The 16,192-nt window shown below is 44.0% G+C and overlaps 2 protein-coding genes across 4 annotated transcripts in view; both read left to right on the top strand.

Moving 5' to 3' along the window:
- The window catches only part of LOC144602214 (oxysterols receptor LXR-alpha-like), a 442,571-nt gene that overhangs the window by 321,216 nt on the left and 105,163 nt on the right, over positions 1-16,192 (top strand). The gene's annotated exons all lie outside the window — the stretch shown is intronic.
- LOC144602210 (zinc transporter ZIP13-like) overlaps positions 1,837-16,192 on the top strand; it is a 38,481-nt gene continuing 24,125 nt past the window's right edge. Inside the window, exons 1-4 of one of the 3 annotated variants that reach the window (XM_078415014.1) lie at positions 1,837-2,269; positions 12,261-12,616; positions 13,764-13,877; positions 15,988-16,112. In XM_078415014.1, coding sequence (XP_078271140.1) covers positions 12,301-12,616; positions 13,764-13,877; positions 15,988-16,112 — 555 coding nt within the window. In that variant the 5' untranslated portion in view covers positions 1,837-2,269; positions 12,261-12,300. Of the gene's footprint in view, positions 2,270-3,518; positions 3,548-12,248; positions 12,617-13,763; positions 13,878-15,987; positions 16,113-16,192 lie in introns of those variants that run through there. The other 2 variants (XM_078415013.1, XM_078415015.1) reach the window with 2 other exon arrangements.

The raw sequence follows: 16,192 nt of genomic DNA, 5'->3' as shown, positions 1-16,192 counted from the left end.
TTCCTTGTTATTACAAGCCCAAAGGAACAGTGATTTGTGAGTTTTGCAGCTGGTATCTGGCTTATCTGTCATCAAAAGAGCATCTTAAACTTAAATATCATCTTCACCATAGAAAGAGGTCCCAAAGAACTCTACGACAAATGGCACAAAATAACACAAGGACAAATTAGTCCACCCAGTCAATGAGTAAGGGTAGGGAGAATGTAGGAAAGAAGTTGCTAGGGGTTATGGAGAAAATACCAGAGCTCAGAGCCAGAGCAGAGAGAAACATATTCCATAAGTCATTTCCAGAAAGGTGGCAACAAAATAGAAAAATTAAATTAAAAAAGGTCTGCCTCACAAGGAAATATTGAGGAATACACCCTGTCTATTGTCATCTCTAAGATGAATTATTTACTTTGATACGAAGAATTAAAACAAAAACAGATTTATTTAGAAAAATGTTAACATTCTGCTAAATATCACTGTAAAGAATTACAAGAGTGTCGATGCATAAAACATTGAAAATTACAATGCTGTATGTCAAACGGTGTTTTGGCCTTTATTTCCAAAAGGAAAAAGAAGAAAAACAGAATTTGAAACAAAAAATAAAGAATAGTGAGAACAGTCAGCAGTCAAGTAGCATTTCATAGAATCTTAGAGGAATATAGCACCAAACAGGCCCTTTGGCCCATCATGTCCTGCCGATCATCAACAACATAGCTATATTAATCTCATCTACATCACTTCATTTATTGTCTTTTAGGCCGTGGCAATTCAAATGTTTATCCAGCCCTGTCTAATGTCTCTCTGACAATGACCAACATTGTATCCTCCATTGGGGTCAGGCCCTGCAGGAAAGTCTTTCCCATTTTCATTAGTTCTTGCTACCTCTAATTGCAGAAAATTGTCTTCTACAAGAATGAGGAAGTGTTGTGGATTATACTGGGGTGGTGAGATCGACATGGTATAACAGGCAGTTTATGCATGTTAAGGTACGTAGCGTGAGGTTTGCAGCTGTACTAAGTTTATCGGGATGAAGTTAAGCAGCCTGATGTGATTAAGCACTGTAATTATGTGATGCCATTCATAAAGATTTTTGGTTGGGATTGAGGTGTTGCAAGTTTATTTTCGATTTTGACTTCAGAGTCTCTGGCAGAATTCTTAGAAAAACTGTGACAATTCAACAGCCATAGAACGTGCTTGCCTCCAGTATACCGCTTGTCCTCCAGAAGGCATGGCGTGGCAACATTACGGGACCTCGCCGGCCGTGCAAGAGCCCTACAGGAGGCAGTGTTGTACACTAGAGTCAGCTTGGTAAAAGGACCTATATTTTGCAGATGTTGAGTGAACGCCTCACCCTCTAGCTGAGATGAATCAACTTGGGAGCTCACAGCAGTGCACTTTCGCTAGTATGGTTTGAGAAGGCTGTTCAACAAATGATGTATGTGTAATCGTTACTGTTCAACAAATGATGTATGTGTGATCGCTACTGTTTAACAAATGATGTGTGTGTGATCGTTACTGTTCAACAAATGATGTTTGGATGACTATGGTTTTGGAGGAGGAAACCTGGCTTTGACAGTTCCACATTTCTCATGTAGATTATGTGCATATGGGACGCGAGGTGTACTCAGCTGGGACTGTAAAATACAAATTCCGAAAAGCATAAAACCAATGAAACCAAAAGAAAATACAGACGGTGCAAACCTGGCACAAAAGATTGAAAATACCGAGACGGTGCAGTAGCCGCCGCGCAGACAGGAGGTGGTGGACGGACTGCTCTTGGACCAGAGCAGAGAGCGCGCGGCGACCGCTTATTACTGCGCGTGCGTAGGAAAGTCACGCGGCGGGGCCGACCCGCGAGCCTGGGCAAAGATATTAGATTGAGCCTGGTCCGCGCGCTCGGCCGACATGCTCGCGCCTTCCTCGCGCGCACCCGCCCGCGCTCGACCGTTGTACCCAGCGCCACCCTCGCGCTCGGCAGTTGTACCCAGCGCCACCCTCGCGCTCGGCCGTTGTACCCAGTGTCACCCTCGCGCGTGCTCGCCCTCGGCCGTTGTCTCCCTCACGCTCCAGTGTGAGTGAGTGAGTGCGCGCGTGCGCGCCTGGCCGCCGCTCGAGCTCTGCATTCCACGCTGACTACGTGGCGGCGGCTGGAGTTGAGGGGAGGGGGAGGGAGAGGGAGAGAGAGGCCGCGGTGCGGGCAAGCGACACGGCGGCAGCAGTGGCTGCTCCTGTCAGTCTGCCCTGGCGCTTCAGCCGGCGACGCCGCCCGCTGCTGCCAGAGGTGAGTGCTCAGGGAAAGGGGTGAAGACAACGCGGGGTTCGCGGGCGCCGAGGTACACTTTTCCTGCCGTTACTGGCCGCTTCGCCCTGCAGTCCTTTCGTCTGTTCCCCAACTTGTCGGTCGGTACCGGCCGCCTGTTCCTCAATATAACGCTGCCACCGGCGCGCAATAAAATCTGCGCTGTCTCCCTGCCCAAATAGATGACGATCTCATCATCCTAACCAACACCCCGGGCCCGGAGGAAGAGTCGGAGATCTCCGCTAACCTAGGCTCTGGTTGGGCAGGAGGGTTCACTTGGTCCGGGGGTGGGGGAGGAGGGAGAGGACCCACCATGGTTCGATGTAAACAGGAGGGAGAGGTCCCATGGTCCGTTTGGTCCTGGGTAGGAGGGAGAAAGTGATGCCTGGTCGGGGGGTAGGAGAGAGGGAGAGAGGACCCCTGGTGTGGCGCAGGAGCGGCCAGGGCGAGGGGAAATAGAATGGTTGGAGGTAACGGTATGCAGGCTTTCTCTGTCTTGTACCCCACTGCCTCGCAGTACTGGTTTTCCTCCTTTCCTGATGGTCTATGGGGTAACTCGGTGTCAAACCTGTCGTGGCCTGGAAGCGTTATACGGTCCCTACCATTTAGGGTTGTCGTGCCAATAGGCATAATAAGTTGCTTATCATGCTGCCAAAAAATGCGAGTTTAAAATACAGCTCAAGCCAGAACATTGTGCAAAGGAATTAAAGTTGTTGCATCTAACATCAAAAGCATTGACCTGTTCTTGTAGATCACGTTCATATCCAATATGTCTCAAAGTCGTAAATGCCTCAACGTATTTCGTAGAGCAATTTCAGAATGTAAACACTATCGTTTAGTGACTTGGTGGTGTACAAAGCGATATCTGGGGGTGGGCATACTTGGTATGTCACTGACTGGCATAGGAGTTTTTCGGCTGCTAAAGTCAGTTTATCAGTCACAGTGTTGGTGGGCGTCAAATTACAAGGTGGGACTTTTCCTTTAAGATTCGAAACGTTTGTTTACCTTTACATGGAAACAGTTGTATTGGGGCATGGGGTGACAGGCTATTAATTATATACCTCACCCCATGCCAATCATCTCTTTCTATAATTTATACTTGTACTTTAGACATGCCAAAAGAAACGCACCCTACAAAAAATAGTTGCAGCTGTTTACATTTATTTTCTTTGTCAGTGCATGTTTGAAAGGGGAGTGGAACATTAAACTTTTGCAGGATGGGACAGGATTTTGCAGTAATGCCAAGCATGAGCTGGAAAGGTATGCCACAAACACTGTTAATTTTGTAACAGGTTGTAAGTGTTTATAGGAACTTATTTTGAAATGCAGTGTCTTCATAGAAATAATTATTCCGTGATTATTTTTATACTTGATAAATCAAAATTTCTATATATGTGCTGCTGAATAATGTTCTTTGTGGCTTTTGAAAAATAATATGCAGACGTACTGAAGTATTATTTGTGGAAAAAATGGACATGTTTCAGCACTTCTGAAGTATTTATAAAGTCCAGCTTTCAGACATGTTAATTAATCCTGTAATAATTCAGCTGAGCTGAAGTATTCCAAGTCTTGTTAAACAGATTTTCAGGGGATCTTAAAATGTTTAGAGTGCATTGAGTATTGCATTTGGCTCTAGTTTAGATTATGCATGGTTGCTCACGATGTTGTGGCTTTTCAGAAATCAAATCCATGTTTGAATTTCATGCAGTCTTCTGATTTGAATGAGCAGCAGGAGCTCAACTGAAAGTAAATCAGAATACTCACAAATTAAGATTTTTTAAAAACTGGACATCTGAATCAGGCAGAAAATGTTGGAAATACAAGAGAATAGGTGACATCTGTGGAAAGAGAAATAGTTAATGCTTTGGGTTTGGGGCCTTTTATCAGGACGTGGAGGAGAAACAAGTCAATGCAAGTTGCAGATAAGATGAGAGGTTTCTCTCATCCTCGCCTTCAGTGCTGCCTTCACTAACTTCTTCCCAGTTCTGATGGAGAGTCACAGGTTTTTAAGATTACATCTTTCCCTTCCTACTGCTGCTGCCTGATCTGCAGAGTGCTTCCAACATTTTCAGTTTATATTATTAATGCCAGCAAGATTTGTAATGAATGCGGAATGGATTTTTAGGCAGGCCTTTGGAAATAGTTGAATCCAGTGATTGAGGTTAGAGGATTTTCCATGTATAATAACGTAAATGGTATTTATTATGTGGTTTGTCTCCCTTGCTTTTTTTTTTAACCTTTATTGACTGTCAGATGGTGCCAAAATATGTCAGCTCTTGTGTATGGACTCAGTATGGTCTACTAGATTTTATACTCTTACACTCGTTATGATTATGCCTAATGTATCGAAGGATTGTCTCCAAACTGTATGCAAAAATTGTTACTGTGGATGGCTGAGCTAATGTCCCTTAGTTTTAATTGTTAACGGCCATAATATTCATGCAATTTAAAAACAATAAACATATAACAGGTATAACAGAGCTTTATTTGTCGTTCGGTACCGAAGTACCGAACGAAACTACATAGCAGTCATAGAAAAAAAAAGAAAAAAAAGAACACAAGACACATAACCCCAACACAAACGTCCATCACAGTGACTCCAAACACCCCCTCACTGTGATGGAGGCAACAAAACTTCCACTCTCTTCCCCACGCCCACGGACAGACAGCTCGTCCCCGACCGACCCGCACAGTCCCCGCACCGGGCACTGAAACGTCTCGCGGCCGAACCGGGCGATGAAAGGCCCGCGACCAAGCCTTGCGCAGCTAAGTCCCGTGGTCGAGCCGCACCGGGCGATGTCAAGTCCGCAGCCGAGCCGCACCAGCGATGAAAAGCCCCGCGGCCGAGCCGCACCGGGCGATGTTAAGTCCCGCAGCCGAGCCGCACCAGCGGTGAAAAGTCCCGCAGCCGAGCTGCACCGGGCGATGTTAAGCCCCGCAGCCGAGCCGCACCGGGCGATGTTAAGTCCCGCAGCCGAGCCGCACCAGCGGTGAAAAGTCCCGCAGCCGAGCTGCACCGGGCGATGTTAAGCCCCGCAGCCGAGCTGCACCGGGCGATGTTAAGCCCCGCAGCCGAGCTGCACCGGGCACTGTTAAGTCCAGCGGCCAAGCCGCACCGGGATGTAAAGTCCAGCGGCCAAGCCGCACCGGGATGTAAAGTCCAGCGGCCAAGCCGCACCGGGTGATGTAAAGTCCAGCGGCCGAGCCGCAGCGGGCGATGTTAGGCCCCGCAGCCGAGCCGCACCCTGCGCCGTGAGGAAGAGAAAAGTTCCCCCACACCCACCCACCCACACCACCACCCCCTCCCACACATACACAACCAAAAAAAATAAATATATAAAAACCATCCGAACACCGACACACAACAAAAAAAGGGAAAAGAAAGACGGACAGACTGCTAGTCAGCCGCTGCCGTTAGGCGCCGCCACTGCATATTTAATCTTTTAAACTTGTGAGAGAGTAACGTGTAGGAAGGAACTGCAGATGCTGGTTTAAACAGTAGATAGATACGAAACGCTGGAGTAACTCAGTGGGACAGGCAGCATCTCTGGAGAGAAGGAATGGGTCTGAAGAAGGGTCTCGACCCGAAACGTCACCCATTCCTTCTCTCCAGAGATGTTTCCTGTCCCGCTGAGTTACTGCAGCTTTTTGTATCTATCTTGAGAGAGAGTAAGTCGGGCAAGATCTTGTCTAAAACATGCCACAAATTCTCAACTCTCTGGGTGAAAAAGTTTCTTCTCACCTAGGTTTTAAATGGCCTCCCCTTTATTCTTAGACTGTGGCCCCTGGTTCTGGACTCCCCCAACATTGGGAACATTTTTCCTGTCTTGTCCTTTTATAATTTTATACGTCTCTATAAGATCCCCTCTCATCCTTCTAAACTCCAGTTAATTCAGTCTGAAGAAGGGTCTCGACCCGAAACGTAACCCATTCCTTCTCTCCCGAGATGCTGCCTGACCTGCTGAGTTACTCCAGCATTTTGTGAATAAATCCAGTTAATACAAGCCTAGTCTTTCCGATCTTTCCGCATATGACTCTCCATCCCAGGGATTAACCTTGTGAGCCTACGCAGCACTGCCTCAATAGCAAGGACATCCTTCCACAAATCAGGAGACCAAAACTGCACACAATACTCCAGATGTGGGCTCACCAGGGCCCTATACAACTGCAGAAGGATTTCTTTGCTCCTGTACTCAAATCCTCTCGTTATGAAGGCCATAGATTAGCTTTCTTCACTGCCTGCTATACCTGCACGCTTACTTTCAGTGATTGGTGTACAAGAACACCAAGGTCTCAGTGCACTTCCCCTTTATCTAATCTGACACAATTGAGATTATAATCTGCCTCCTTAATTTTGCTGCCAAAGTGGATAACCTCACATTTATCTACATTATACTGCATGTCATGCTTCTGCCCACTCACTCAACCTGTCCAAGTCACCCTGCCACCTCCTAACATTCTCGTCGCAGTTCACACTGCCACCCAGCTTTGTGTCATCCGCAAACTTGCTGGTGTTACTTCTAATTCCATCATCCCAATCATATTGTAAATAGTTGCGACCCCAGCACCAAGCCTTGCGGCTCTCCACTGCCTGCCATTCTGAAAAGGACCCGTTTATGCCTACTCTTTGCTTCCTGTCTGCCAACCAATTCTTTATCCATGTCAATACCCTACCCCCAATACCATGTGCTCTAATTTTGCTCACTAACCTCCCATGTGGTACCTTATCAAAGGCTTTCTGAAAGTCTAGATACATTACATCCACTGGCTCTCCTTCATCCATTTTACTTGTCGCATCCTCAAAAAAAATCCAGAAGATTAGTCAAGCAGGATTTCCCCTTCATAAATCCATGCTGTCTTGGACCAATCCTTTTACTGCTATCCAAATGCGCCGTTATTACCTCTTTAATAATTGATTCCAGCATCTTCCCCACCACCAATGTCGGGCTAACTGGTCTATAATAAGTTGTGGACTACCTAAGCAAGCACATCACAGCACTGGGAGGGAAATCTAAATTGCTGGCTGTGTAAGATCCTCAAAAATAGGCCAGATAAACAAACCTGTGCCGACAGCCAAAGCAAATCATTAGGTTGAGATCGGCCGCCTAGGTGCCACGTTTCTGGGGGGGGGGGTCAAATGAGCTCTCGTAATTTTGTCCCAATTAAAGGTGCCAGACTTGCAATTGTTGGAAGATCAGTGGTGGACCTGTACCATTATATACTTGCCTCAACGACATCCTCTGGAAGCTTGTTCAATATAAACAACAAATCTGAGTGAAAAAAGTTGCCCCTCATGTTGCTATTAGATCTTTCTCCTCTCGCCTTCAACCTGCGGCCTCTCGTTCTAATTCTTCCACCTGGGCAAAAGACTGTGCATTCATCCTAATCAATTTCCCTCACGATTTTATACACCTCTAAAAGATCATCCTTCAGCCTCTAAGGAGTAAAATCCTAACCTGCCCAAACTCAGTCCCTCAAATCCTGGCAACATCCAAATCTCTGCACTCTTCATGCGGCATTGCCTTTGATGGGGATGTCAGTATCTGATGGACTGGGCAATGACTACCACTTTCTCCAGCTTCTTTTGTTCTTCAGCGTTTAAATTTCCAATCCAGGAGTGCTGCAACCAATCAGTATGCTCTTCATCGCATACTTGTAGAAGTGCAATAGAACACCTGGTCATCTCTGATGGAGGCCACATTTCTCATGCAGAGACCCAACCAATTTCCCTCTACTAACACTCTCCTCTGCCTGGCGGAACCTGTCCTTGCCCTCGACAACTTCTCTTTCGACTCCTCTTACATTCTCCATGGGCCCCATCTATGCTTGCCCTCTTGTTGGTTTGTCAAACAGTTCTTGCTCTGGACATACACTGGTCCTACCCCCCCCAACTCTTTCTTCGCTACATTGACAACTGCATCGGGGCTGCCTCCAGCATCCATGCAGAATTGATGGACTTCATTAACTTTCACCGTTGCCCTCAAATTCACCTGGACTATCTGGGACATCTCTCTTCCCTTTCTTGATCTCTGTCTCCATCACAGGAGACAGTCTATCGACTGATGTCGACTGCAAACTTACCGACTCCCACAGTTATTTTGACTACACCTCCTCCCACCCTGCTTCTTACAATGACACTATCCCCTACTCTCAATTCCTCCGTCTGTGCTGCACCGGCTCCCAAGATGAGGCTTTCCATACAAGGACATCAAGGAATGTCCTAATTTCTTAGTGAACATAGTTTCCACCTGGCTGTCATAGTTGGATCCCTCACCCGCATCTCCTGTGCCCTGGAGTTCTGCTCTCACTCGCTCTCTCCCTGAATGCAACGACAGAGTTCCCCTGATCCTCACCTTCCCCCACCAGCCTCCGCATCCATCACCTCTAACGTGATCCCGCCACCGATTATATCTACCCCTCTCCACCCTTTCCGCCTTTTGCAGAGACCACTCCCTCCGCGACTCCTCGCACTCATCCCTTCTTACCCAAGCCGCCACCACCCCCTGGTACTTTCCCCAGCAACCATGGGAGATGTAACACCTTTCCTTATATCCCATCCTTCGACTCCATCCAGGGACAGCGACAATTGGCCAAGGCCATCTAGAGCTCCCGGGTTGCTAACCACTTGTCACGCTTTCCCATTTCCATACTGACCTTTCTGTTCTGGGCTGCCCCCATTGCCAGAGTGTGGACACACATAGATTAGAGGAAAGGTACCTCATATTTTACAACTCAGCGGCATGAACATTCAATTCTCCAATTGTAGATAACGTCTTCAAATACATCCCTCCCCCCACCCTTACCTATTACCTCCTACATTTCTCCACTAAAAATCGGTTAACCAGTTTCCTTCTTGGGCTGGCATCTGTCTCAAGCAAATAATTGGCCTTTCAGAGAACCTCTGAACAGATTGCCTGATGTCATGTTTTTGTCTCCTGTTTTATTTCCTCACCTAGTGTCTCTCCCCCCCCCCCCCCCCACTCCCGCCCCACTACAATCACTCTGAAGTAGTGTCCCAATCCGAAACGCAACCTATCCATTTTCTTTGGAGATGCTACCTGATCTGCTGAATTACTCCAGCATTTTGTGTCTACCGTTGCTATAAAACTGCATCTGCAGTTCATTTTTATTTTTCATATGTTTGATGCCAAAACTTTATTCTGAGCTCTGCCAAGAAAAGAGATTAACAGGTGGACACTGGAAATAATTCAAGATATTCTCAAATCTTGTGTGATAAAATGTAGCATCCCCACTTACCCATGTATGATGAAATTGACGAGCCTTATGATGGGATTGAGAAATTAACTGTCGAGAGCTCACAAAAGTTTACTATCTAAGACAGAAGGAGTGAATAATTCAGAATTGCACACTGTCCATCCTGTCAAGCATCTCTTGTCCCACTTGTGGCAGACTTTGCGGGCCACGGAAGTGAAATAGGGGTGCAGGTCATCCTTGACCTTGAAGGACTGTGCAAGAGAAAAAGATGATTGTGCAGAGCAGATGTTACTTGGTACTTGTCAGCTTGTGCCTTAATAATGACTTTTAGATATCTGCAGCTATCATCCATTGTACTCAACAGAAGCCCCAGTCATTGTGACATACAGCATAGAAGCAGGTACTTTGCCCACCATGCATGCTGAATATCAAACACCCATTAACGTAAATCCAGCACGGCCTCTGCATTTCCACAGCTCCACCTCCTCTCCCCGCACCCTACTAGATTAACGCACTCACCTACACCTAGGCAATTCACAGTGGACGATTAAACTGACCTTAGAATTGTGTGAGGAAACCAGACTACCCACAAGAAACCAATGCCATCGCGGGGAGACCATGAATGTTTCAGACTGTCAATGCTGGAGGTCAGGATTGAATTTAGTCTGATAGACCTGTGAGGCAGCAGCTCTACTAGCTGCTCTACTGTGCTGCCAATTGGAGAGTTTCCATCTTCCTGTTGGTAAGATTTTATGAGACTCCTTGATGTTACATTTCGCAGGTGTTGCACACTCACTTTAATCTCTGGAATTTAACATTGTTGTTCATGTTTGACCAAACTGTTTCTGAAGAAGGGTCTCAACCCGAAACGTCACCCATTCCTTCTCTCCAGAGATGCCTGTCCCGCTGAGTTACTCTGGCTTTTTGTGTCTAGGCACAAATATTTGAACTAGTTTAGCGGCCTTTATTGTTAGTTGATAGCACTGGAAGTAACTCATTGGTGGAGGAAATGCCGGGAGCATGAGAGATGGATCATGCTCTTGGCACTGTTAACTGAAGATAATTGAAGGTGCTGAAGCTGGCACAAAAGGGGAATAATGGTAGTCTCCTTTCATTGTGCGTTTTATGGTTGCACAAACTTCCGCATTTTCTTTTGTATTCCTTTTCTGGGCTGGCTTATTGAAAAACATTATTGGTTATTATTGATGGTAGTACTACATACTTTGGCTTGTATTATAAATGTATCTTTGTTTGTTGTGAAGTAAGAATTTCATTGTATTGCCAGTGCATAAGATAATTAAATAATCTTGACTCTATGCAGAACGAGATGAAGTAGACTTCAGCTTGAATCTGATCTGCTGATATCTTAGCTGTGTCCATTGTGTGGTGTTTTAATTGTTGCCACACAAATGAGTTAGGACCAACATGCACTTTATCAGTCTGGTGCTTAGATTGATGCCAGACCTTCTGCCGGTTTTATTGTGTTTCAATGTAGCAGTTTGAAATACCCTAACAAATCACTTGGTTTAATTTGAGACAATTAAAAGTCAACAGTATTGTTATGGATGTGGATTTTCACACAGGGCAAATTGGATTAATTTTGGAGATTTTTCTTCCAGACAGAATATTAGTGATCCAGATGTTTTTTGTGTTTTTTTATTCTAGATTATTTAATTAACTGAAATTAAAATAGTGGCTGCTGTGGTGAACTTAAGATAATGTCTTCAGAAATTAAATTCAGAAAGGCTTGGACAGAGTGGATGTAGAGAGGATGTTTCCACTAGTGGGAGAGTCTAGTACTAGATGTCATAGCCTCAGAATTGAAGGACATTCTTTTAGGAAGGAGAAGAGGAGAAATTTATTTAGTCAGGGTGGTGAATCGGTGGATTTCTTTGCCACAGAAGACTGTGGAGGCCGTCAGTGGATATTTTTAAGGCAGATATAGATAGATTCTTGATTAGTACAGGTGTCAGAGGTTATGGGGAGAAGGCAGGAGAATGGGGTTAGGAGGGAGAGATGGATCAGCCATGATTGAATGGCAGAGTAGACGACGGGCCGAATGGCCTAATTCTGCTCTTCTCACTTATGACCTTATGAGATCATTATCTTAAATCCTATGGAATGCCATATCATTATTTTATCGTTCCCAATGCCAATTTGCCTAAATCAGGAGTGACGTGGTTTCTAAAAAAAACTTCAGTTTATGCTCATCTCTTCAATCATTAAATTATTAAAATGGGAAAAGCTGAGGAGGAAATTTTAATGATCTTCAAATTGTGGAATTTTAAGTAAAATGTGCTTTTGGTTTAGTATTAACCTTGAGCTTTAAAAAAAGTCTATCATCAATTGTATCAAGGAAGGGGTAAAGCTGGATAGTTACCATAAGATAATTACTCACTGAATAATAAAGGAATGCAGTGATTTGTTGAAAAGCATGGGAAAGTGTCCAAGGTATGCATGGACCATAAGCTGCTGTCTCAGAAGTATGGAAAAACACTCAAATATTCCTTCAAAAATGAGATTTCAAATATTTCTAAAAAAATGGCTTCAGCAAAGTTGCATTAACACTTTGTACTGTCGATGATGGATGCCTTTGACCAGAGCTTTGAAGGTTTTGTTATTTGGCCTAACAGACTGTAATCCTGTTCTGGAAATATCTGGGATTTAGCAATATTCAAGGTATGAAGAAACTGAATTGTGTGATGTTCCTTCTATTCCGCTCCTTTTTAGATCATTATTTCTCTAGTTTATTTTGCAGTGAATGGACCTGTGCTGGTCTACACTAACCAGGGATCAGGATGGTGATGCAACTCTCGACTATCGTTGTCGTCTTTTGTATTTGTGGTTTATTTCCATCGCTGTCCAGTGCAGATATCCACAGAGCCAATGCCAAAAAGCTGGCACGAAAGGCAGCAGCTGCGCAGACTGCAAATGAAGGTCAAAGGTGGTGTCCAGAAAATGTGTTTGCGCTCCGATCGTGGTCAGAACTGTTTGCTGGAGAACGTATTGATGCCTGGATCTGTTCTTTGATTGGCTCAGTGATCGTTGGGCTCTGTGGTGTCTTTCCTCTTCTCGTCATCCCAATTGAGGCTGGGGCAGCACTGAAATCTAAAGGTAAACTAGACCAAGTGGACCCGTTGGGCCCAAACCTCTCCTGCATTGGTGCAGCTCCCCCTCGTCCACCATCCTCCCTCCCTCCCTCCGTCTTCCCCCCCTCCCCCCTATCCCCACTCCATACCCCTCAACCCCCCTGTCCTCCCTCTCCCCCCCTCTATCCCCTCCCTCTTTCCCTCCCCCCTCTCTCCCTAGGAGATAGATTTAAACTTTAAAATGTGAATAACTTTTAAAATATAATATCGATTTCAATTAAATTTCTTCCATTAGCACCAAAGGGACGACGGTGAGTAAGGTGGGCCTAAAATTGTCGCGCTATCGTGAACTGTTTTGGCTGTAGTTCAGGGACAAACAAACACATAAAAGCTGTGAAAAGGAGTAAATGTTTAGTTGAATTTTTGACATTTTTATCTAGCTCACCCCTTCTAGTTGTGATATTTCATCCAATAAAAAATGCATTTCAATACCACTCAGTCATGATGTTCTGTGAAAGGCTAAAAATATATTTAAAAACATAGGTTATCTTGGGGAAGATTGATTGGAAAATTAGATTTTCTTCTTTGTCACTTCCCCATAGTGTTTGACTGGTAATTCTGTACAGAGCTGCCATCTAGCTGCATGTGTCAGAGCGATCAAACTTCTGCATCCATGCGCTGCAGCAGAAATGTGAATGTGCTGGATGCAGGTGCGTCATACACTTGTTCTACCAGGGTCGCCAGGGTCCGTGACATAGCTGGAAGGCCAGATATATTTTATCTGCCCCCCCCTCAAATCGATGATAGTCATCACTGGGAAAATCTAGCTTTGTTTGAACAAGATCACGAAGATGTGGCTTGTTTTTTGCAAAAGTTAACATAGTGTTTTTAATTAAAATTTTCCGATTATTTTTTCACCGTAATTGATCATTGCTGATTTTAAACAATGACAAAGGCCATCTGCCAGCACAAACTGTTAGAATGCCATCAGAGTGGTTCATTAGACACAGCCTTAGTTTCCTCTGCATGTGGCTTAATTGTCAATCGTCAACCACAAGGCTTCTCGGAATGGTCACAGCAGAAACATTGGCAGGATTTTGATGTTTGTTCTTGATGGTTACAGTTTGTATGTTGATGGCTCTGTTTAAGTTTTCCTTTTTCTGTTCATGTAGATGGCTCCCAACGATTGAAGAGATTGTTGAGTTTTGCCATCGGTGGGCTGCTTGGTGATGTCTTCTTGCATCTATTGCCTGAAGCCTGGGCTTACACCTGCAATAGAAATGCAGGTAAGAAATGGACTCCAAGGGACTGCGCACAGATAACACTGATTCACAGAAATATACAATATGGAAACAGGACCTTCCACCCAACTCGTTCATACCTGTCTGAAGCAGTCCAGGCAATATTTCTGAATCTCTACTGCACTATGTGTAGCTTTTTTCTTAAGTCATTCTTAACTTTTATGGGGTCGGGATAAATGTGGGCAATCTAAAATGGGGTAGTCGGAATGAGCTGAGACTGATCTCTTGGGAGATCAGTGACTTTGGCTCTGATAATATTAAACAACAGGAAATCTTAACATGGTTGACTTAAATAATTTAAGACAATTGAATATTGGTAAGTAGCCTGGGAATGCTGGTGGAAGAGGAGCGAGATTTTATCAGTGTATACAGTTGTATTTCCGTATCTCACAGAAGGAAAGTATGCCAATAATGAAAGTAAGTGATTCAAGTTATCCTGAGGTTCTATATAACATTGGAAAAAACTTTTCAAAGAAAAATAAATTCAGACCTTGTATTCTGCTGATTCACAATCTGCATTTGCATGCTAGTAGGTTCTAGCCCAGACTGCACTTTGAGATTTGTTGAATTCTCTGCCACAGAGGGCAGTGGAAGCCAAATCACTGCATGGATTTAAGAGAGAGTTAGATAGAGCTCTAGGGGCTAGTGGAATAAAGGGATATGGGGAGAAGGCAGGCACGGGTTATTGATTGTGGACGATCAGCCATGATCACAATGAATGGTGGTGCTGGCTCGAATGGCCTCCTCCTGCACCTATTTTCTATGTTTAAAAATGATCATTACTTTTAATTATCAAGTAGCTGGTTTGTTAATATCACCACCCTTTATATGTTTAAACATTTAAGGGATTTACAAATACTTCATCATACTTTTAGAACATAGGATATTTTAAATTTATTTGATGAAAGTAATGGAGAAAGTTGAAAGTAGCACAGTTGATTGGTATTTGGGCTTGCAACAGCGTTTTGCTAATATTCCCCATAATTAATTTTGGACTGAAGGAAAATATAGGGTGTGGTACACATGAGGCTTTATTGGCATAGATGGGTCTAGAAGAAACATTTCAGATTGTGATAAACATGAAACTTAGGAATGAAGTAAATAGAGGAAGGCAGACCATTTGAATGCAAGGGGGCATGATGATCAACGATTTGGAAAAATAAATGAGGGAAAACTTAAATGGTACAGTTTTTAAGGGAAAGTACCCAGGAATCAGATACATAAATCCTTGAACGTGTTAGGGAGAGAGATATGAAAATTTATTTTTTGCTCAGGAATTACGAGGAGAGATTGGTGCTTTGAGCAGATGGTTGTGAGAGAGTGGTGTGAATATATTCAACAAAAACTTGAAAAGAAACACTTGCAGTGCTAGAAAGAAAGAGAAGGGGAATTAACTTGATAAAACTTTCAAAGAGCCAGCACGAGCGTGGTCTGCCATGTATCATGTGCTTTGAGATTCAGAGAAAAAACTGAGAATATGAGCATGGGGGGAAGTAAAAGTGACTAAGATGATGTTGGATAGTGTAAATTCCAACCAGTTCACTAATATCCTATAAAGTAAGGAAATGAGTCATCCTTGACCAGCTGGCCTCCATTTTGCCCAGTTCCATAACAACAATTATGCATGTTGTTCCAATGTTTAAAAAGCATTTGGATATATACTTGGATAGAAAATATGAGGCATACGGTACTAATGCGGGCTACGGTGGCAAATGGGATTAACTACGGGCAAATGGGATTAGCATAGATAGGCATGATGATCAGCACTGAAAAGGTGGACCAAAGGTCTAATTTCTGTAGTGTTGAATTATGTACCCATGATTTGACATGATTACAATTCTTAACTGTCTTGTGAAAAGTCCTGAAAAGGAGGATTTTCAACTGTTGCAGGATTTTGTCTTGCATTAAGTCTTGAGAAGCCTGAAGTTCTTGAGCCAATCTGTCAATACTGGGTGTCCAGTGAGTATTTGAACACAAGGAATTGAAAATACAGCGAATAAGTTATATAACAATTAATTAAGTCAGCAGGAGTTTTCTTGCCTGAGGCTTTTTTTGGTTGTTGTGCTGTTCTCATTGCTTTCTGTTTTATATGCAGATGGTGGCCATAGTCGTGAGCAGCAGAAGAAGTTGGGTTTTTGGGTAATTATTGGATTGTTTGCATTCTTTATTTTGGAGAAAGTATTCCCAGACAAAGAAGAAGAGGATACAGAATATCACAAGGTGTGTAAAGTATAAAAACAATTATATAAAAAGCACTTTAAAACTATTTTGATACACAAACCCAGTTTTTTCCACAGCTG

The sequence above is a fragment of the Rhinoraja longicauda genome, chromosome 18 (genome assembly GCF_053455715.1).
Source record: "Rhinoraja longicauda isolate Sanriku21f chromosome 18, sRhiLon1.1, whole genome shotgun sequence".
Lineage (NCBI taxonomy): Eukaryota > Metazoa > Chordata > Chondrichthyes > Rajiformes > Arhynchobatidae > Rhinoraja > Rhinoraja longicauda.
Note: the sequence above shows the minus strand (reverse complement) of the source record. Positions and strands in the feature narration are given on the sequence as shown.